Genomic DNA, 24,117 nt, shown 5'->3' with positions numbered 1-24,117 from the left:
TAAAGACCTTGAGAAGTCCCACAAAGGAAATTTATATAATCCATTGTTTCCCAGATTTACCTACCCAAGGAACCAACCTTCCATCCTCTAAATTTTTCACCTTTCAGAAAGCTGATGTTCCCAGGAACACAGTTTTGGTAACCCTTAGTCAGACTAGCAGGTGAGTGCTCACATGCGTGTTTAGTAACGAAACGAATTAGGAAACATTAGCAATAAGTCTTGAAATGCCTGATTTAAAAACCTGTAGCAAAATTTTCTGTGCTGAATAGTCTCTACCAAATCATTCTGGAAGTAGGTCTCCTGGAACTCAGGAGCAGGTCAAGGTATTCCATGCCCTTGATTCACATAGATGCTGAACAGCAGGGGTCTTTTTTCTACCTGAGGGGTTGTCCAGGTTCCCAGCAGCCCTTTGACCTTACTTACTCAGTGACAGAGTTCAGCTCAGTCAGAAAAAGGGTCTTTCTGGAGAGACATGGCAGAACCCAAAAATCGCCAAAATCTCAGTTACCTTATTAGAGCCCACCTTCCCCACTAATGCATATCTCTAGGGGAACAAGTTTCCTAAAAATCGCAGGGGTGAACATGTCTGATAAAGAAAGCTAGTGCAGGGCAGTGTTGCTTTTCTAGTGATTCAAAGCACATGTTTTGAGGTTCTGATTCTCCAGACTTGCCATTTTCTGACTTCTGAGCTTCTGTTTCCTCCATAGAGATATGATAATAACACCTCCTGTGCAGAGAAGAGTTAATGTGTGAGACCACGTATCTTAGAAAAGCTGATTTGTAAGGTTGCATATGGAAGCTTGGATTTTAGGAGGGGTCCCACCTTTCCCTGATAAGAATGATTCACTGTGCCTAAATTGTTTATGCAAACAATATTGTTTATGCTGAACCCCTGATTTCCTTCTGGATTCTAAAATTTTGGCATGGGCCAAGCAAAGGGTACTTATGTGACCTATACTGAATAAAACCTTCAGGAACTGAGTGTATCACAAGCTTATCTGGTCAACAACATTTTTCACGTATTGAAACCATTCAGTGCTGGAGGAATTAATCGTGTCCTATGTGAGTCCACTAAGAGAGAATGCCAGGAAGCCTACGCCTGGTTTCCTCCAGACTTTGCCCATGTGCCTTTTTCCCTTTGCTGATGATGCTTTGCATATGTTCACTGTAATAAATCACAGCTGGAGTGTGAGTGTGTGCTAAGTTCTGTGAGTTCTCCTAGCCAATCAAACCTGAGGGTGGTCTTGGAACACCCCATCACCCCCTGCTACCAAAATAGGGCTATTGTGAGTTCTAAGTGAGATAGACAAGGTGAACCTTGAGCACTATGCCAGGTACAGACAGATCATGGACATATCCAAGAGAAGAAACCATTCCAAGCAGATCATGGATTTTAGGAGGGCCCCCTACCGTGTATCTCTCTCTTTCATGGTGTGAAAAGCATCAGGACTATTTCACCTGAGTGTGAGTTTCCTCATTGCTACCAGAGTAATGGCCATCGCTAATGAAATATCACTGTACCTCATGGAGATGGTCTCTCTACATTTAGGGAAACATTGCTTGAAAATGTAGAACTTTAAAATTTTCCTGTCTAGTTTCTTCCTCTATAACTCTTTAGCTCAAACTTACTAGAAGTGTAGAACTGTATAACCATGTAAATTACAGTTATGTAGTATCACAGGATACAGTGTAGGTAAATTAATTCAGGCACAGGACAACTGCCTTATTTTAGAACAAGAACAGTATTAGTCCATTGATATCTTCTTTTTTATATTTTCATATGAGTGGCATGGCAACCACTGGGACATTCACAAATAGGAAGGGAATAGTAAAACATTTCTATTCTGATTCTAAAAATATTTGACCTAGCATTTTCAGTGCTAGTTCATGTATGAATTCATGCAAAATAACTCTCCTTAAGTGATTTTTCTAAGGTAATTGCTGCCTTGTTTTAAAAAAAAATAGTCATAAAGTTTATTCAAATGTCAAGTGGACTCCACCAACACATGACCAAATTATATTTTCAAATGTATTTTTATTTTCACGATATAATACTGAGAGGTAGTATATAGACCCACTTACATATTTGGCATAATTTCCTGGCCACTGAAAACATTCCAGGCCCTCAGCCAACCAGATGGTAACATCACAATCAAGGTTCCTCTGAGTTAATGCAATTGTATAACAGCTAACACAGTTACCACATTGGATGTTATTACTTGAGACTTTGAAGCAGCTAAAGTAGAAAGAGAAAAATGATGGGCACCTGAAGATACAAGGTATGGGATGATAAGCAGGTCTTTGCTATTGGTATTTTCTGTGCCAAAATTTACTCCAGTATGTAATGGCTTAAAGCAACAGCCGTTTATTTATGTCCTGATTCTGTAAGTCAGCACTTTGGGTCTAGCTCAGCTGCATGATTCTTCTCCTGGTTTTGACTGGCTTCACTTAGTGGATAGCTGCTGGTCAGTTATGTGGCTTTGCTACCAGAGCTGATTATTGGATGCACTGATGGGTGACTGGGCCACACCGTCTGTCATCCTCCAGCAGGATGGCCTGGACTTGTTCTCAAGCTGGCTGCTTGTTCCAAGAGCAGTAAGAAGGCAAACTCCAATGTCCAAGATCATTTCATGCTTGTGTCATGGTTTCTGTTGTCCCATTGGCCACAGCAAATTACATATTCAGGCCCAGAGTCAGTGTGGGAGAGACCCACATAAGGACATGGACACTGGGAGGCATGAAACATCAGGGACCATTCCTCTAATGGTCTACCACAACTGGATTCCTTAAATTCTTTACATTTTGGCTTGGGTATTCTCAAAAGTTTAAAGTCAGCCGACCTGTATTTATTAACCCACTTTAGTAAGGTACTTAAAGAATTTTTTAAGTTGTGCTACGCTCTCCAAAAGAAACAACACATCAAGGTGTTTTCAGCCCTTATTATCTTTCATTGATTTTTCTTTATCCCTTTATATTAGTTTCCCCAATTAGTCTTAAGTAACAACCACGATGGATGGGAAAATGGGTTTTGATAGAGTCTAGGGAGTTAAGGCTGTGAAAAATCTGATCACTGTCAAGAGAATACGTATCCAGTGCTGTGGTCTAAATGTGTCCCTCCAAAACCCATAGGTTGAACTCCTAACCCTCGAGGTGAGCTCATTAGGAAGTGGTGGGGCCTTTGGGAGAGGACTGGCTCATAAGGGTGGAATATCATGAATGGAGAATTAGTGCCATTGTTAGAAGAGGACAGAGAGAGCTCCTTTTTCCCTACCAACATGTGAGGTTCCAGCAAAAAGACAGCCATGCAGGAAGTCAGTTCTCACTAGACACCAAATCTGCCAGAGCCTTGATCTTGGACTTCCAGACTCCAGAACTGTGAAAAATAAACGTCTGTTGTTTAAGCTAGCCAGTCTCGGGTATTTTGTTATGGCGGCCCAACACCCGGGTAGAGGATGGAATAGGAACTTGGGAAAACTTGAAGGCACCAGGAAGACCCTGTTTCCCAAGCAGGGATAACTGGTTAAGAGAAGAAACACATTTTAATGGAAGGTAAAGGCGAGGGAGGGGGAGAGCAAGGGAAGATGTTAACACCTTTGGTGCTCTTACCCCAGGTGTCATTCACTGAATAAATGTACTGTGCTCGTGATTTTAGTCTGTGAGCAGATATTTCTTGAGCAGGTACTGCATGCAGTAGTGAACAAGCCGATAGTACCCCTTCTCTGGTGGATATTACCAGATATTTCCCTACCATGTCTGGTAGGGAAAAAAAGACACCAGGCACACCATTACACCTAATTAATTGATAGCAAGTGGGTAAATGCTGGGAAGAATATGTACATGGAGCTATATGAATGTATAACTCACCTATTCAAGCCTAAAGGCTGAGGGAAGGCTTTCCCAACAAAGCAACATTGAAGCCAAACCATCATCATTTATAATGCCTGCAACAGTGTTTTTCAGGGTTCCCCAAATGATCATGATGGTCCTATTCACAATAAACTGAGAGATGGAAAAGCAGTTACCCACGATCATAGTGAATAGGCGACCTACCTGGGATTCAAACCCAGGTTGTCTGACATGTTTTCGGTACCATAAAGCACACAATGACTATTTTAAATATTTTCTAGAGGTATCCTGGTCACAAGGTATATTTTAATTAGGTAAACTACATTGTTTCAAATAGGCAACATGCATGCTATGAAGTTCTAAACATAATATACAGTGAAAAAATGGGTCTTTCTCCCTGCTTTGTCTCCCCAGCTCCTTTCTCTGCAGGCAATGCCAGTCAAGTTTCTTCTCTATTTGTTCAGAGATCTATTTATATTTGTAGCATTTACTTTGTGCCAGGGACTTTTCAGAGTGTTTTAACAATGTTTACTAGTTTAATCCTAATAATAATTTTATATGGTGAATGTGATTACTAACCTCATTTTTCATGTATAAACATATATTTGTCCATACAAAGGTTTGAGATTTCAAGTGCACACCAAATTTTGAGATGCTTCTCCCTGTGTGCTAGTCAACTTCTGCTTTGCTAATACCACATAACAAGTTCAGAATTTTAGTGGCTTAATTATAAGCCTTGATTTCTTACTCATGAGTCACCTGTGGCTCAGCTGGGCATGGCTTCAGACTGGAGGTTGGATTTGGATCTGCTTCATGCGTCTCTCCTTCCAGGATACAGGCTGAGGGAGTATCACCCACCAGAAGCACAAGGAGGAAAGTAGAAACACAGAGTGCCTTCTACTCTGAGTGCCTTCTACTCTTCTACTCAGAGTGCCTCCACACCGGACTACTGCACAGTCCATATGAAGGCAGTTCACATGGCCAAATCCAAAATCAGTTGAGCAGGGAACTGTATATTCCGCATGGCAAGTGCAAGGAGAAAACAAATTATGAGTGAAATATCTTATCTACACCCCCTGAAAATCCAACTTTCATCTTTTGCTGCTGATACCTAGAGGAATAATCGAGAAGACAGAACTGCGAATGGATGGTTTTCCTATCATCTCCTGCTGGCGAGATACAAACATTATCTCTTTTCTGTTTGCATTTCCCAGGTCTTTGCATCATGTTCGGAAAGAAAAAGAAAAAGATTGAAATATCTGGTCCATCCAACTTTGAACACAGGGTTCACACTGGGTTTGATCCGCAAGAACAGAAATTCACGGGCCTCCCGCAGCAGTGGCACAGCCTGTTAGCAGACACGGCCAACAGGCGGAAGCCCATGGTAGACCCTTCCTGCATCACACCCATCCAGCTGGCTCCTATGAAGGTATGGTGAGGATTCTGTCTTTATGTTGGCTTAAGAAGCATGTTCTCATTTAATGCAGTGCACCATATGTACAGGCAAGCTAGAAAATGCCTAAATCATGTATTTGTTTTTAAGTATCTGCTGATTATCCACACTTACTCTTCAGTGATTATAATGTTCACCACTTATTGTAAATTGCAGCACATGAAAAGGAACTGCAACTTTCAGATGTGAGATTTTTTTTAATCAAACACATAAAATGCAATCACAAAATAGACAAGTCTTATTTCTACTTAAAAATGGTGTGTGTTGGGATGCCTGGGTGAAGCGTCCGACTTCAGCTCAGGTCATGATCTCACAGTTGGTGAGTTTGAGCCCTGCGTCGGCTCTGTGCTGACAGCATGGAGCCTGGAGCCTGCTTCAGGGAGTTCAGTCTCCCTCTCTCTCTGCCCTCCCCCACTCACACACTGTCTCTCTCTCTCTCTTAAAAAATTTTTTAAATAAAAATAAATAAATAAAATGGTGTTTGCTAGTCTTCATACTGAAGAATATTATCTACCCCCTCTGGTAAGTGTGGTCAGTAACCTCTGATGAAATAGGCAACCTTTAGGTGTTTTGAATTTGCCCTTTAGAATGTTTAACTTGCATATCAAATATAGCACTAACAGATTTTGACAATAATAAATGATTCATATGTATGTATATACACATACACACATAAACATACATGTCCACACACATATGTACCTTTTATATATAATCATGTTTATATACATATATATTCATATTTGTCTTCATTGTCTAAGAGAGAGCTGTTTCAAACAAAAATGAATCATTTGAGTCCCAGAATACAATATAATGTACCTTAAAGAAATGGCTAGTAGATTTTTGGCAAGGTCTGTTCATGAAGATAATTGCATTAAAGCAGAAAGGAGACACAGTAATTTCAAAATGTCAAGAGGCTATAAAGGAAATTCAGTCGTTGCTGTTTCCTTCTGCATCTCAGAATAAGAATTCTGTAGACCACCAAAAAATTGTCCAAAAGCTCCCTATGGGAGTTAAACATCATTGAAGTTTATCATCATGTTATGCAATAGGTCTCTTATTCATTGTATTAGCAGACATCTGAGCTACATGAAATAGCCTCTTCTGTGTAAACATGAATATTGAGTACATTGTGTGTTAGTGATTAGGCAAAACAAAAGTGGATGCATTTTTAAAGGATGCAGAGAAAGAGGCCTGGCTGATAAGTTACAGGAAATTCTTACAACATACCACCTGAGCTAAGTAAAGTAGAATTGTCATTCCATCATGTGCACACAGTCTTGGTCATTCTGTTCTGGTATTGAATGGGTAGGTCTGTCCCACCCAAAGATAAATACAGAGTCTTCTAATCTTGAATTTTGTGAGTTTGATTTTCTCATTAAGATTTAGAAACCTTTTAGGCCAGCTAAAATGTAAAATATTCAAAAGGTGGATATTGGACAAGATACATCTTTGGGGACAAAAAGGAACCTCCCATTTAAAAAAGATATTGACTGGTATTTAATAGAAATTAATCAAATAAATAAATAAACATATAAATAAATAAAATAAAAAAGGGGGCGCCTGGGTGACTCAGTTGGTTAAGTGTCTGACTTTTGGTCTCAGCTCAGGTCTTGATCTCAGGGTCATGAGTTCAAGCCTTGCATTGTGCTCCACACTGGGTGTGAAGCCTACTTGAAAAAATAAAAGTAAATAAATTTTAAAAAGAAATTGACCAATTAACCAACTCTACTGCTTGATATTAGGCCATATCCTACTACTGAACATGATTTTCTCCCTAAGAGAAGGCTAATGCTTAACTAATGAGTAAATAATGGAGTGAAAGAATTTGCTCTTTCTTTTTATTATTTTTCTCCTATCCCAAGTTTTTATAAAACCCAAACAATGGAGTGTGCACTGTGCCCAGAAAAATTTTCTGCCATTGAGCCTCATGGTGAAGGAAAAACGCCCCAGTGAAACAATTATTGAGTGTCATTATTATTTGATGAGGAACAAGCTAGAAGGAGACAGAGTCTTAAAAACATCCTAGCTAAAGGCCCAGGACATGCACTGTCTTATTAGAGAGTGTGTCTATTATTAAGGACAGAGTATTATCTACGCACTGTGGTTTTTCATTCATCTGGGTCCTAGCAGGGCCTGGCTGGCAGTGAAGGAGGAGGTTACTATCTCAGTGATAATCCACCATGCTTGGTGAAGGTAGGACTTAACAGGACTTCTAGTTCATTTCTTCCATTTCTCAGATGGGCTAGCCCATTATCCTCTCTGACAGAATTTGCCAGCTCCGCTAAGAGTTGGACCAAGGTTTCCTAACTGCTGAACTTCTGGGCCTCATGATTCACTTACTCACTCTATGGGCTTTCTAGCCCTGATGCCCATGAGTGAGCCTCCAGTCTGTATGAAATGATAATATTTGTTATAGGCACTTAAATGCAAACTGCAAGATGACGGGAAAATATATCTCCAGTAGAGACCCAGGCCTGAATTATGGAAATTGGACCTCAGGCACAGTTTTGCCTGTGAGAAAGAAAATAAGAACGGACAAGGAATAACAAAACAGTAATCAGCTAGGTAGAATTTTCCCCAGAAAGAGTGGAGTTAATCAAACATTTTGAACTGAAGGACACCCAATAAATCTCTACTTGATACTTTCACCAACTGCTATAGATTGATCCTCTCCTCCAGATCCTGTGAGTGAAGTCAGTGCTGTCGACACGTGTTGGACAATATTGGTCTGAGAGAATCCTGGTGACTCCATAGCATCTCTAGAATCAGAAAAGCGTTCAAGGGGCCAAAGTATGCCACGTGGTTTGCATGATCTACTTTTTGGAAATGCCTTCTCTGGAGGAATCTTCCATAGTTTCAACATATTATGAATCATGCAGAATCTATCTCAGAAGTCAGAACAGTCCTCGAAATAAGCTATGCAGGAATTGACAGAAAGGAGTGAAAAGAATTATGCTGATAAAGCCATTTTGGCAAAGTTATTTAAGTAGACCAAACAATTCTAATTTTTTCAGGCTGTCCTTTAAAGGGGACAAAGAAAAATAAGAGATCACCACACGAAAGCAGTAAATGGAAGAAGTGTGTAGCACTTCAGTAAGCTTTAGGCAGGCTGGTTCTGAATGGAGATTCGCCATTGCGATTAATTCTCTGATTAGTGTTTCAGCCGTTCCTATTCGGAACCTTCTTTAAATTGCATATCACTCTTGCCAGGACGCTCTTCTTCTGTGTAGATTTATTGATGTCAGTGTATCTCAAACTATAGTCCATCAAAGTCACCTGGAGGGATTGCTAAAACAGATTGCTGGGCCCATCCCCCAAGTTTCTGATTCAGCAGAACTGGGATGGGGTCAGAATTTTACATTTCTAATAAGTTTCCAGGTGATGCTGATGTTGCTGGTCTGGAAACCGCACTTTAAGAACTTTGATTTAGGTAATTATAAAGGAATTCATCCACATAAGGTGTAATCGATCAAAGTTTATGCTGACCAGGATGTCCAAATGGTCAGAAATGTAACCAGAAGCCACAGGTTAGCTCAGATTTGTGTCAAAAGTTAAAGTTCATGTACTCAAGCCAAAGGCACGTAGGCAAACGAAGAAAATCTGAACCCCCAGAGACAGGGGGGATCCTTTTAGGACATTTGGTAAGTGTCTTTGAGAAATTCCTTTTTCTGTCTAATGTCATTTTGTCCACAAAGCATCATAAGCAATGTTACCAAAATTTCTGCTGAATTAGATGCATTTATTTAAGTGGCAGGTTGAATGGTCACATTGTTCTTGCACTCTGGTTCTCAAACTGGGGCTTTCATCAGAATCTCCTGAGTGACTTGCCATAACCCAGATTCCCTAGCCCCAACCTAGAGATGCAGATTCAGGAGGTCTGGGGTGGGCCTTGTGATTTGTGGGTCTAACAAGCCCTCAGATGAGGCTGATGCTACTGATGAGTGGGGGGGGGGGGGTGGATACACTTTAAGAACCATTATTTTAGGTGGCCTGAAGTTAGAACTTAATGATCACTCTTGGTAACAGCCTGGAAATCATTTGAAAGATGCTGAAAAAAAAAATACAGAGGATAATATTAAAAAGCCTTTGTATCCTCTATTTAAAATGAACAGATAGCATATTTTAATACTTGCTTCATATTGGTTTTCAGTTTCAAGTAGGGCTTTAGAAATAATAGTATTATTTGCCATATGTATATATATATATATATATATATATATATATATATTTATTTATTTATTTATTTATTTATATATATATTTTAGTACACAAGCAGGGGAGAGGGACAGATGGGGTGAGAGAATCTTTTTTTTTTTAATATTTATTTTTGAGGGAGAAAGAGAGACAGACAGACCGAGCATGAGTCGGGGAGGGGCAGAGAGAGAGGGAGACACAGAACCTGAAACAGGCTCCAGGCTCTGAACTGTCAGCACAGAGCCTGATGTGGGACTTGAACTCACAAACAGAGATCGCGACCTGAGCTGAAGTCAGACACATAACCAACTGAGCCACCCAGGCACCCCTGGGGTGAGAGAATGTAAAGCAGGCTCCATGCTCAGTGAAGAGCCTGATATGGGGCTTAACCCTGGGATCATGACCTGAGCCAAAATGAAAAAAAGTCTGACGCTCAACCTACTGAGCCACCCAGGTGTTCCACAGCATATTGGAATTTTATTTAATGATGTCATACTGGATAGAATATTCTCCAAGTTGTTTCTTTTTACAACATTGTTTTGCTATAAATCATATTGATAGGCAGAAAATGAGTTTATTTAGAAATTAGAGGGGTTTTTTTATAGTTTACCCATTTCTCTACTAAAGGATATTGGCAAGTATTTGCTATTTATAAGTAATGTTGTTATGAGCATCTATATTTGTATCTCCTTGGGGACATGGTGAGAAATTTTTGTGTAACAGTTCTCAGAGTATGATCCAGAACTTCTCTCTTTGAGGGAGTCTGCAGGACCAAACCTGTTTTCCTAATACTAAGAGATCATATGCATTTTCTGCTCTCATTCTCTCCAAAATGTACAGTGGAGTTTCCCAGAAGCTACGTGATACGTCTTGACATCACTGGGTCTGATGCCTAATGGATTGGTGCTTTGTATTCTTTTATTTTTTTAAGTTTATTTATTTTGAGAGAGACAGAGACAGAGAGAGAGGGAGAGAGAGGGGGAGGGAGAGAATCCCAAGCAGGCTCTACACTGTCAGCACAGAGCCTTGACATAGGGTCCGAACTCACGAGACTGTGAGATCATGACCTGAGCCGAAACCAGGAGTCAGACGCTTAACTGACTGAGCCACCCAGGCACACTTTGTGCTTGTATTCTTAAGTTTTTGTTTGTTTTGTTTTGTTTTCTTTAATGTTATTTACTTATTTAGTTATTTTGAGGGGCAGAGAGAAAGTGGGGGAGGGGCAGCAAGAGAGGGAGGCACAGAATCCCAAGCAGGCTCTCCATGCTGGCAGTGCAGAGCCTGATATGGGGCTCAATCTTAACCATGAGATCATGTCCTTGAGGCTAAACCAAGAGTCAAATGCCTAACCAACTCAGCCACCCAGGCGCTCCTCTTAAGTTTTAAATGTTTCTCAGTTTTAATTTCAAATACAGTAAATGTTACTAGATACAACATAAACCAAAGTATTTTGTGGTATGCCCTTAATAATTATAACAGGTTCTTGAGGGCAAAAAGATTGAGAGCCACTATGTTTGGGCTGATATCAAATTTGATTATCTGTGGCTTCTACAACTTGCTCCTCACACACTACCAATACTTTTTAGGTGTGGGGGGGATGGTTTGGGGAAAATAGAGATTTTTGTCTTCTCTAGCTGGCTGATAATCTTCTAGTCTGTACAACTGTCTCAGAGATCATTGAATGTAAATGTAATACTCCATCCCTTTCAGTGTCACAGAATATAATTTGTCTAAACTGAGACTTGTGGCATCATTGAAAATCCCTGCATCCTTACTCACCATCTCCTTCTCAAATTTATCTTTCAATCCTTTCTGGCAGTCTTTTTTTTTTTTTTTTTTTTTTTTTATCTTTTAAGTTTGAAGAAGCACAGAGAATACCAAAGCAAAATTCTCTGGGTCTGCTTCATCTTTGTCATCTTCAGTGTTTGCTAGTCTTCCAGTCTTACAGAGTTGAGGCTCTCCTTGCTCATTAACCGCCTCCCCCCCAACCCCGGCCATCACATCAAAAACTGCCCTACTCTCAGAAACGGAAAAATCAAGAGAGGTAAATGCTCAGGTGTGGCCACTCCGTTCTTGAGGACTTGTGGCACCATTTTGTATTCTCCCCTAGCAGAGCTTATGTAAAAAGCTCATCAAAGAATGCTTCCATTGTAATTACTCTGTGATTCTCTATCCTCTCTCTGTTTTCATGATTCACAGTTTTGCATTCAGGATCTACGTGTTTAGAGCCACATCATCCTTCTTAGTTGCATTTCTGTGGGCTTCATCATTTCCTTGAAAATGTTTGTAATCAACTTTCTTGAAGTACGAGACAACTCTCTGACATTTTCTGGCATTTATTTCCTTTTGACCCAAGGGAAGAGTTTCTCCCAAATATCCTTCTCATTTCATTGTGGCTGATGTGCAATTCCTCATTGGTCAGAATTAAGTTTGGAGGGATGTTTTCTTTGAGTACCACCTCCACCTTTTGAGAGTTGTCACCAAGGGGTTTAAAGTGTGTATCAGGTGGTTGTTATGCTCTTAGCTGAAATGACTCGCAGCAATTCTGAGAGCTGAGGACGGCCCCATCATGACCTTTTGGCTCCCATGCCTATTTAATGTCTTATAACATGAAAGCCTCACACACCTTCCAGCTGGGCTGAGTGGCTCCTGCCCTTCTATTTTCATCCTGATGTTTTCCACTGGGTGCCCTCTTAAAGCTCATGGATTCCTCATAATTTTCTTCTTAAGTCCTTGTGGCTATGCATCTTCCTCCTTTTAGATCTGTTTCTACTGAAATATACTATTGAACATAGAAGCGCCTTTCTTACAACCTGAAATTCAATACCTTGGTGTTCACCCAGCTGGGCACTTAGAAATGGAAGGGAGCCGGCACACTGGAATCGAGGTCCGGCATCTGCCGATTCATAAACTGCATGGCTTTAGATAAGTGGTTTGCCTACTTCTTTGAACAGAAGTCTCCTTATCCATACAATGAAGCTGCTAATATTTCTCTTGCAAGCTTACATGGCCAGATCCTAACTGTCTAAGAGCTTTGGCATGTGGAGAAGAATGCATTCCATTGTTTTACTTTAGGTCAATAATGCGATAAAATTACAGATCTGTTAAGCAGTTTTTTTAGTAAAATATCCCTTATTATTAAATTAATTCTGTAAATCATAGTACCTTATACAGTTAGATATTAATTTGTCACAATCTCTCAAATATTTCAAGAAAATCAGAGGTGGGGTATGTTAAGTTTTCTTGGCTGCTTCAACCATAAACACTTAAAATAAATGCACATAAACAACAGTAAAAACACATAAAATATAATAAGGTAATTGAATGTGTTGTTAAACTAACACTTAGCCTAATATAAAAATATTGATCGTGGCATTGTTAAGAATATGCACAGGGTTGCCAACCCTTGTTTGTTAACTCAGAGCCAGTTCTAAGATCTATATCATTAAAACCCACAGGATACAAAAAAATTTTTTATATTAATTTCATTCATTCATCCATTTATTGAATGCTCACTGTGTGCGTGGTGTTGTTTTGGGTCAGGGGTTGCTTATGTGAACAAAGAGTGCCAGGTGCCTGTTCTGGGGACCTTGAATTCTCACGGGAAGACAGACAATGATCATTTAAAAATAAGCAAACAACAGCTTCAGGAGCAGTAAATGTGAAGAATATAAAACATAATAAGATAAAGCAACTGAGGGTATGGGGAAGCTATTTGGAGTCCTTGAGTAGAGTCCTTCTGGGAAGGTGACAAGAGAACCGGGAGAATCCCCAGGAGGGGGAGAAATTCACAGATGGAAGGAAAAACCAGTGCAAAGACCCTGTGGTAGGAAAAGGTATGGAGACTATAAAGGACGAACAGGTGACTGTGGGGCTAGAGCAGAGTGGGTTGGGGAGAGGAGCAGGAGATGTGGTCAGATGGGTAGGAGGGTCTGGATGAGTGGCTTTCATCAGCCACAGACAGGACTTTGCCATTAGTTAACCCCCCATGCATGAGGGACTCAAGTTGCGGATCAAGAAATTGTTCTATTATGAAATGAATCAATTCATTTAAAGGTCAGATCCAATTTAAACTGTGCCAACTCTATTGTTTTGATATGCCATCCAGTAGGTTTTAGGGGTATTATTAGTTAAATAGGCATGAAGAGTTGAGATTCAGGGAGTCCTTCTAACTACGTGATGTTGACAAACGTTCTTACAGAAGAAATAGGGTGTGTGTTCTAAAGACTGATTTTTTTGAGAAGGAAAATCTAATTATAAAAGGCAGTCTGTTGGGCAGATAACTGGTATTTTAAAACCTCTCGTCAAAAACACCGCCCGAAAAGATGTACAGCACTCTCCGTTGAGTTGACTGAAACCAACACAGTCATGAGGAGAAAGTTATCTCCTCTGCTAACTGCTGAAGTTATCACTGGTGTTTCCACACTTGCAAAACCAGTGAGGGTAACCATTGTTTTGGTGCCTATAGTGTTCTGGAATTCCTCCTCCAATTTTTAGTATGCCTTCTTAACCTTCCCATGGCCGCAGAGACTATGGAAGAGAAACATCACACTGGCCCTAAATTCTCTCACTTGCCTAAATTCAGGAGACTAGACTTGGGCACAAGGTAACCTTTGTTCCAAAGGAATAGACCAAGCCAAAACCAAAGCCAGATGTATTATATACCTTCATTTCTATAATCCAATCATATCTGGAAGCTTCTGAAAGCAGTTTTTGCTTGTATCAATGAAATTAGTGTTTGATGTGTCCCACGCCTGCCCCACCCCACTCCATGCACAGATACACGAATGCACACGCACACACGCACACGCACAGACACACCCACACCCCCAAAAGTTAAAAAAGTAAAAATTGTCATCAACCACTTATAAGTACCATCTTTCTTCTTTCCCTGCAGTGTTTTATTTAAACTGCCTTAACATTGCCTTTCAAAGGTGGGGCAGCCTTAAACTCAGATGGCCTAGTTGTTACTTCACAAATAACAAAGGCTGATGTTTTCAGGGGAGAGGGAACCATCATAGGAAGGTTATCACTGCGGGTATCACCCCTTCCTCCCTTTTGAGGAGGGCAGAATATTAGACACACTCCTCCTCCGGGCCTCTTGGCTGTTCATCCAGACACCCAGGGTGACAGTTCTGTAACCACAAATGAGAGGATCCCACACCTGCAACTCACTGAAGCAAGCACAAAATAACTGGGCTTTCCTACTCCATGATCCTGGAACTTGGGAGACGGATTCTAGGCTCCCAGTGAAGATTGGACCATGAAGACCTCATGAAGGAATGCTCACAGTCACTCCCTGTCAAGAGTTTAGTATCCATAGTCACCCTCAAGACGAAGATAAACACGAATGGAATGTACCATGTACTAAGTGATTGTCAATATTGGGTTGTATTGGGAAGTAATCTATGACTGACAGGTCTGTTTCTGAATGGCTCCTCTCACAGATGAAAATGCCTTTGCCAGCATCCCTGCAGTGACCGTGGTCTCCTCCTCTGACTCCAGAGAGGAGATAGAACAGCTCCCACACATTGACAGGATATAGGCACAGGTTCTGTGTCCACCTCAAGGATTGTTTGAACCCAGTACTAGTCCCAGAGCAGATGCTGGTGTGAGGCAAAGCAGGCATCAAACCTGTAGTAATCTGTGGATTATGTAGGAATATCATAGAAAACAGGCCTGACCCAAACCCAGAATATTGTTACTAAACATTGGAGAGTGTTGTGAAGAGTACAAAATCTTTAATATTATTTTGTGGTGATCCCATAACCACTGAATAGTTTTAATCCAGTTGTGTAGATGAAGGAGCCAGTTATATAGATGAAGAAGCTCATGCTCTGCTCCAAGTGGGTGCTGAGCCTCGTCCTTGTTAACAGGTAGATTTGTGGGTAGTTGGTGGGTGAAGCCTTCCAGTTTGGGAGTCTGGGTTGAAAAGGGTTTAGGGAGAAAGAGAAGATGAGGGCCAGACCATAGGCTGGGATGGGTGGGACATTACCTGGCCTGGATTAAAGGAATCGGGGAGAGTCTGGATTCAGGCGCAAGTTTGACAGGGCTGGAAATCATGGGAAGGCAAGAATGTGTGGAGGAAGCATCAAGGAGACCTGAGGAATGGGGGGGCTCCACACCCTTCATATCTCCCCCCCCATCACTGCCCAAGTGTCAGAGAATCCTACACACATTCAGTATGAGGGGTGAGCATTTCTTCTCCCTCACTTGGGAAGTCAGAGGAGGTTGTTAAAGTGGAAATGCTGAGTTCATTCCTAAAACCAGTGCTTCAGAATGTAGGCCAAGGTTTTGGACTCCCTAAAAGGTTGGGGAGAATAACCTCTTCCTTGGAGAAGACCATGGTTGATCAATTTGTTCAAATTCACCCCATTTCTAAGTTGTACCCAGTTCTAATATCAAAGACCCAGCAGCATTCTTTTGCCCCATACTCCCATACCATTTCTCTCTTCATCCTCTGCCCTTCTTTCCTAACGGGTTAATGATTACTTTGTATACCTCCCTACCTCCAAAGTATTTGCTATTGATAGGAGGACCACAGGAAAAAGACAATGATTCCAAAGAGAGAAGCTTCTATTGCAGTGTCAGACAGGTGAGGAGAATGGTGGTATTTTTGAGCCAGAGTAATTTTCTAGTTTGCTTCAAGTAGCACAGAAATATTGATTGGCATCGAGAAGGTTGGGAAAAAAACAAACAAACAAACAAACAAAAAAAACATAATCAGAGATGTCAGTGATCAATCATGGCTCTGATCAAGCCCAGCCTACAGAAGAGCTTCCCATCTGTGCTGGGCTGAATTATTCAACTCAGTTCTTCATTCCTCTTGCCATAGCCTCATGGAGGACTGACTACTTCCCCACCCCTTGATTTTGGACTTTCCTATGTAACTTGCCTTGGCCAGTCGGGTAATGTGAACAAAGGCTTGCAATGTACAGCTGAGATTTGCCTCTGTGTTTTTGCCATCACCATTAGAAAAACACGCCTCAGGCATCTGGGAGAATCCAGAAGAGTTAGGAGCACATGGGGCAGAATCACCCTGGACATCTTGCATCTCTACAGCTTAAAGCATTGCTCCAGCCCCAGGCACATTGTGCAACACTAAGCGTGGAGTGGTTTGTTACACAGCATTACTAGACAACTGACTTATAACACTGTCTCAACCTTCATCACAGCTTTTCAAATGGGGGATATTTTCTATTTTAGGTGAGGAAAGCAAGGCTTATGAAGGGTAAAGAACTTGCTAAAGGTCCCACAGCTAGGAACTGGAAGAGGCCCAGATTCAAACCCTAAACCTCTGACTCAAAACCTATACTGTGTGGCGCCTGGGTGGTTCAGTCAGTTAAGCATCCAACGTTGGCTCAGGTCATGATTTCACGGTTCCTAAATTTGAGCCCCGCATTGGGCTTCACATTGATGGTGAGGAGCCAGCTTGGGATTCTCTCTCTCTGACCGTTCAGCTCTCTCTCTCTCTCTCTCAAAAAAACAAAAACAAAAACAAAACAAAACAAAACAAAAAACCATGCTGTAACCACTGTACCACCCTGCCTCCTGATTATAACGGTGTGTTCAGGCATGAACAAGCGTTGCATGCATAAATTATGCTAAGTCAAAAAATTCCTTTCTACTTACCTCATCCTTCCTTTTCATCTAACAGATGATATAGCTGAGACTCCGGTTAGGTAAAGAAATTTTTCCCAAGGTCACAGCAGGTTAGTGCTAGATGTCAGATACTGTTTCTGAGTAAAAGGGGTGCTTCTGATTCAAGCACCTAGCTGTAGCCCACAAACTAGCCCTCCCTCCAGAATCTGAAAGGATATCATTTAAATGCCTACCTCAATGTGATTTCTTATTATTGGCACGTGACTTTATTTTCTAGTTGCAGAGCACTGCATATGCTTTGCAGAGTCTTTTATTTTGGGTGTAATCCACAAGTCTTCTCAGGTGAATTAGGCAGAATATTTGAACAGGAAATGTCAGTGCAAGTGTGCACTAAGACGCAAATGAGTACACATCCAGACGTGTGCTCCTCACGCTCTCTCCAGGACAGCCTCACCACTCCATGGGCTGATCATGTCTGAGGTCAAGCCATGAACCCTTCAATCGCAAGCCTCTTTCCAGACTTCTGTTGGTTTCCCACTGAGTGATCTGCTCTCAACTGCTGACGGCTGAACTCATCAGATGAGAATGGCTGTGCTTTGATAACTGGAAAATTCTATATAAAGGGAGATGATATTCTCAGGAATGCCTTATTTGCCCCAGCTCTTCTCTCCTGGCAGGGGTGACCTAACTGAAAATAATCCTTCTAAATCAAAAGAAAAAGAAAAAGCATGTGGCTCTCTGTGACTCCCACACACGCTTGGAACTTGAAAACTTTAATTTCATCTCTCATTTAGCATCTTGTAGAAATTGGGGCACTAAAATGGCAGCTGCAGGCTTCTTGGCGGACACTGCCAAATCCTATAATCTTTATCATTCTGTTAAGTAATTTTAAATAAAACAATTATATTGCTGACTCTGTTTAAACGAGTAATAAAGCAGTGTATCAATACTTTGATCATTTCTAAGCAGCACACCATTATCCAACTAACTGGATGCTACTCCTGTTATGTATAAGGTTAAAATTTCAACAAAAAAAGCTGTACCCAGGATGATACGAGTCTAAGTTTTCTGTCATCACACAGTCCATTACTTGTGGAGAATCTTTGTATTAGTTTTCCATTATTACATAACAAATTACTACAAACATAATGGCCTAAAAGAACAGACCTCAGTTTCTGTGTCTGGAGTCTAAGGCATGACTTAACTGGGTTCTCTGCTCCAGCTCTTACAAGGCTGCAGTCCAGAGGTCAGCAGGGCTTCATTGCCATCTGGAGGCTTAACTCAGGAAGAATATACTTCCAAGCGCATTTAAGCTGTTGGCAAAAATCATCTCCTTGTGTTTGTAGAACTTACAGCAGCCTGCTTCTTCAAGGAGAGCAGTCTTATGTGCGTATCCTAACATAGTCATGAGGCTGTATCCCATCATTGTTTCCATATCATGTCACATCACCATGGGAGTGACACCCCATCATCTTTGCCCTATAATCTAGTACAGCTGTGGAAGTGACATGCGATCACCTTTTCCATGTCCTGTTGGTTAGAAGCAAGTCACAGGTCCTGCCCACACTCATGGCATGAGCACCAAGGGGCTGGAATCATTGGGGGGGGGGGCAGAGTCCACCCTGGGACTCATCCACTTTGGTCCCCAATATCCCTCCCACATGCTTAATGCATTCACCCCAGCCCTGGTTCTCAAAGTCGTTTCCCATTAGAGTGTCATCTCAAAGTTAGAATGGGAGCAGGTGTGGATAAAGCACTTGGGTGTAATCTATTAAGTACAGCTGCTAGGACTGGATGCCTCTCCAGGTGCGGACGTTTGAAACTAAACAGACATGAATCTGCTCCCCCACCTCCCCTCCCAGCTTATGATGGTGGCCTAGGATAATAGCTGTAGACATTCAAAACAGGGGAAATAAAAGTTAAGAAGGCATCACTGGTCCAAAGCTGTTCTGAAATCCAGCCTGGCAAAGGTTGGGAGTTCCTTGATTAGGTTTTAAGGTTTAGGATTAATCCTCTGTGGCTCGGACTCCACCCACTGGTTCTGCCCTTATTCATCACAAAAGCCTGTGTTTAAGCAAAACAATTTTATCAAGCCAGTAGAATTCAGGGAGTCTGAAAGCCTCCTTTTGTTTTCTGTCATCTCTGCCCCCTTGGTCTGAGCTAGCAGTATTTTCATTGAAACAATTTCTCAAGAACTTTGTAGACCCTTTATGGATTTCACTGTGGTTCAGTCCATCAGAAAAAGCTATATCCATAGATATTTTTTCACGTTTATTTTTGAGAGAGTGCAAGCAGGGGAAGGGGCAGAGAGGGGGACAGAAGATCTGAGGTAGGCTCTGTGCTGACAGACTGATAGCAGCAAGCCTGATGTGGGGCTTGAACTCACTAACTGCAAGATTGTGACCTGACCGAAAGTCAGATGCTCAACCAACTGAGCCACCCAGGTGCCCCTATGTCTATAGATATTTTTAAGATAAACCCTCCTGTACTTTGGCCTCTTGCTAGGATGACTGAGGGACAGTGCCCTTAAGCTCCCTAAAGATTCTCTGGTTTGATTGAGAAGGTCTGTGGGCCATACCCTTAACTTCTCTAAAAAGCCCTTTGTGGGGGCACCGGCGTGGCTCCCATGTGTAAGCATCTGACTCTTGATTTTGGCTCTGGTCATGAACTCAGGTTCATGAGTTAGGGCCCTCCATCTGGCGCTGTCTCTGTCTCTCAAAATAAACGTTAAAAAGTCCTTTGTGTGATTGCATATTCTGACCTTTGATTTTTCTGAGTTTGTAACAGAGTTGTATGGTCACATTTCAGCCTTTTCTGAGAGTTCGTCTCTGCATTTTTGCATCTTTGCTGTCTACAGAGTCTCAGAACCTTTTAAGTCCTGAGATCCTGGTTCCTTTTTTTTTTTTTTTTTAAGTTCTTTCCTCTTGCATTTCTTCTTGTAAGTATAAAGAAGACATCAGGCAGCACCTTTCACACTTTCCTTGGAAATCTCCTTCAATCTGTCACCAAGTTTATCACTTACAGCTTCTGCTTTCCAGATAACTTCAGAAGATGATTTTGCCATACTTTCTGCCACTACATAGCAAGGATACTCCTCCCTCCCATTTCCAGTAATGTTTTTCACTTGCCCTAGTCATCAACATCCTCAAAGTCCAGATTTCTACTAAGAGTCAGTTCATGGCATTTGAGACTTTCTCTACCATATTCCTCAAGGTTCCTCCAACCTCTACTCACTTTGTGGTTACAAAACCCTTATGCTTTTAGAGACTAATTTGTGTCCTTCCAAAATCCACATGTCAAAGTCCTAACTGCCACTGTGACTGCATTTGGAGATGGGGCCTTTCAGGAGGTAATTAAGGGTAAAATGAGGCCATAAGGGTGGGCCCTAATCTAATAAGACTGGTCTCCTTGTAAAGAGAGGAAGAAACCCAGGGGCACTCAGACATAGTGGGAAGGCCACTTGAGAACGTAGACTGTGGCCATCTGCAAGCCAAAGAGAGAGGCTTTAGAATACGCTGCCAACACCTTGCTTTTGGACCTCCAGCTTCCAGAACTGTTAGAAATATGTTTCTGTTGTTTAAGTCACCTCATCTGTGGTTCTTGCATCATGGCAGCCCAAGCAAACTAATACCCAGGTTTTTAGGTATTTGTTAGAGCAGTGCCCCACTTCAAGTACCAAAATCTGTATTAGTTTTGTATTGCAGTGTAACAAGTTCCCATAAACTCAACAGCTTAAAAGGACACATTGATTAATATCCTGACAGTTTTCATAGGTCAGGAGCTGGGCACAGCTTAACTGGATCCTCTCTCAGGATCTCATAGGACTGAGATCAAAATGTCAGTTGGGCCACCCAGGGGCTCAGTTGGGGAAGTGTCTGCTTCAATTCCAATATAGGTTGTTGGCAGAATTTGTTTCCTTGTGGCTCTGAGGGAATGGAATACTCGGACCACTAAAAAAGAAAAGTCAAGAAAGGGGGTTAATGAACAGGTAACATGCTGTGTGGGTACCTGGGGCTCAGTCCTCCAGGGATGGCCTGAGCATTTGTAGAACACACATTAGAAGTGCCCCAGCAAGGAATCTGAAGCATATCTATGCACCAACTTTAATTCCTCAATGATTGTGTGTTGCTCCCAGGAATTAATTCCCTGGCAAAACCCAGCCTGACATTTGATCAGGCATTCCTTAGCAGCCAGAGAATGCCTTCAGGTAGAAGGACTCAGGAAATGTTCAGCATGGACAGGAAATGTCTGCAGGTGGCCTTCAAGGTGGACTGAGGGCATAAAGGGGCAACACCAATGGCAACTGGTGTCCAACATCAGCTTTCATTTTTTAATCAGATATTTATTGTGTACCTACTTTGTTCTAGGCACTGAAGCTCTAGAGAAAAACAGTGTTTGGTCACTACACAATAGAGTAGGGGAGTCACATTAGTAAAGACAGAATATAATGTTACAGAAGAATATAGAACACTTAATATATAACAGTAGAATATATAAAAGCTTTTATGAATGCTTTGAGAACAGAATGGCTCTACTTCCCAGAAAATTTAAGGAAGGTATAATCTTGTGTTTTCAAAGAGTACAGTCACGTAGTCATGCCTAAGGGAAGGATACCCCTAGATTAAGGAAATAACTTTACAAAGAGGAAGTGACGGTGTCTTCCTTAAGAGCCCTCTGGAGCCAGACTTTCCAAAATAATTCTAAAATCTTGGTTGGGCCAATTCCAAATATTTGGCCTTGCACAAGTTCCTCAAATCTGTGTGCTTCTGCTTCCTCGTCTGTTAAAAGTGGATATAATAGCACCACCTCATCAGTTTAATGTGAGGATTTAACAATCTAATTGATTTAAAATATTAGAAGTCTATAAAGTGAAGCAAACTCAATTATCTCAACTAGAGTGTGAGGAGAATTGCCCTTTTTCAGAGGACAACAATGTGTTAAGTTTGTTTTCCCCTCACAGTTAATAAAACAAAGACTTGTGTATATCTTAGTGTTACAGCTAACTCTCTAAGGTACAGAAAAGGTGAGTTCTCAGGTGTTGGTCAGTTGTAACAGCAAAACAACCCATATCTCTTTCACTCATGGGTGCTTTCACGGGTGAATTTCCTCAAGGCGTGTTTCCAGTGATATCTTTCACATAGAACCTGAAGGATGCTGCAGGCCATTCTTTTCTCCATGAAGCAGGAGAACAGATATGGGTGTCCTGGCAGCAGCATCTGACATTGAGAAACCCTGCCTCCCCATCCAGTCAGTTATGGTGTCATTGTTAGACCTATCAGCTTCTGGGCCGCTGTCACCTATCACGTGAAAACCCCAACCCAAGTTCACTTCCTAAAGGCTGCAGGGGTGGGACATGAGCCTTTTTAAAACAGCACCAAAGAGAGATGCAGGTAGAAATAGGTTTCTTCAGAATCTCAGTGTCCTAAAGCTAGATCCCAAATTTGTGGAGCAGGAAGCTGGAGAAGTTAACAAAGTGCAGTAAAACCTTCTCCCAAAATGCCATTCTCTGGTATATTTAACAGAAATTTTTATTCCTAGAAGCATATGTGCTTCTTTGGGAAGTCATTTTTTTTTCTTTTTTTCTTTCTTTCTTTTTTTTTGAGAAAGAACATGCACATGCACGCACCGTGGGGGAAGGGCAGAGAGGGAGGGAGAGAGAGAACCCCAAGCAAGCTCTGTGCTGTCAGCATAGAGCCCAACTCGGGGCTCCATCTCACCAACCATGAGACATCATGACCTGAGCTGAAATCAAAAGTCAGACGCTTAACCAACTGAGCCATCCAGAAGCCCCAGGGAATCATTTTTAATAACCTTCTTTAATTTTTTTCAGCATAGGAGAGTAATAGCTATTTACATTAGTAAATACAGAAACTATGGAGAAGGAAGACCTAGTATATCTCCACTGCCCACTGTTTAATTTTGATGCATTTTTTTTTTCCATTTAACACACACACTCTCTCTCTCTCTTTCTCTCTCTCTCTCTCTAGGAAGAGCAAGACTGATTGCAATGACTTTGCAGTTTTTATTAAACTTTTTAACCTACTGCAGCCCTTTCCAAACTTTGTTCACAGCACCCATCACGTGTCAGCAATTTTGTCACAGCACCCCCTAGGCAAAAAGAAATATCCGTTCCATTTATTAAGCAGTTCAATCCAAACAACGTATTAAGTAACACATATAAATTCGAGATTATAATTTTTTTATGTAATTCCTAAAACACATATGACTTCTTCAACCATGGAACCAGGTTGGATACCACACCTTCATTTCCTGTTCCACATTGATTTTCACACATAACTTACCTTTTTGTCCTGACAACTGCCAAATACACAGCTTTACATTCAGTGATGTCATCAAAAGACATAGAGGGGAATAAAATGTAGAAATGAATGACCTTTGAGCTGGTGATTTACAAGGAATCTGACAGATTACATATTGCTGTTTTCTTCAAAAATTTAAAATATCCTGTCCCACCCTGTGAGTTCATGGCAGTCAGTCATCTGGGGTATCTTGGCATACAGTTTGGGAACCATGAAACTAACATTATATTTTCTGCAACATTATTTTTAGTGGCACCTTAGGACAGACATATTATGATTTAAAATGTTTCTCTTGTTGGAAATTTATCTTGATTGCTAGTTTGCTTGCTATTGATAAGTTCATTGTCCTCAAAAGGGTAAGAAGTTCCATTTTTCTATGTGAAGGGAGAATTTCTGAACACATAGTTCCTACCCATATCCAGTTGGTCTGTTAAATTCTCACCTTGCAGAATCAGAGCCCAATTAGCCCAATTAGCTGGTAGCACCTGCAGTCTTGAATGCTTTGATTTTCCACCTTTCAAATCCTATGATCCTCATGGTTTTGTCAGTGGTTCAGCTTTAGGAACAATGAGCCTATAACAGGAAACATTGTTTAACCCATCAGCTATGCTTCACATTTCCAAGTTAGTGAATAAAAATAAAGCCAAGGAATTGACAAGACTTTGTAAATTTGCAACAACCGGAGAGAACTTAGCCTAG

The 24,117-nt window shown here is 41.2% G+C and overlaps 1 protein-coding gene across 1 annotated transcript in view; it reads left to right on the top strand.

The window, feature by feature from the left end:
- Positions 1-5,071: 5,071 nt before the first annotated feature.
- Positions 5,072-24,117, top strand: part of PAK5 (p21 (RAC1) activated kinase 5) — a 101,388-nt gene continuing 82,342 nt past the window's right edge. Inside the window, exon 1 of the mRNA XM_042930165.1 lies at positions 5,072-5,275. Within this exon, the coding sequence (XP_042786099.1) occupies positions 5,072-5,275 (204 nt within the window). The remainder of the gene's footprint in view (positions 5,276-24,117) is intronic.

The sequence above is a fragment of the Panthera leo genome, chromosome A3 (assembly GCF_018350215.1).
Source record: "Panthera leo isolate Ple1 chromosome A3, P.leo_Ple1_pat1.1, whole genome shotgun sequence".
NCBI classification, from domain to species: domain Eukaryota; kingdom Metazoa; phylum Chordata; class Mammalia; order Carnivora; family Felidae; genus Panthera; species Panthera leo.
Note: the sequence above shows the minus strand (reverse complement) of the source record. Positions and strands in the feature narration are given on the sequence as shown.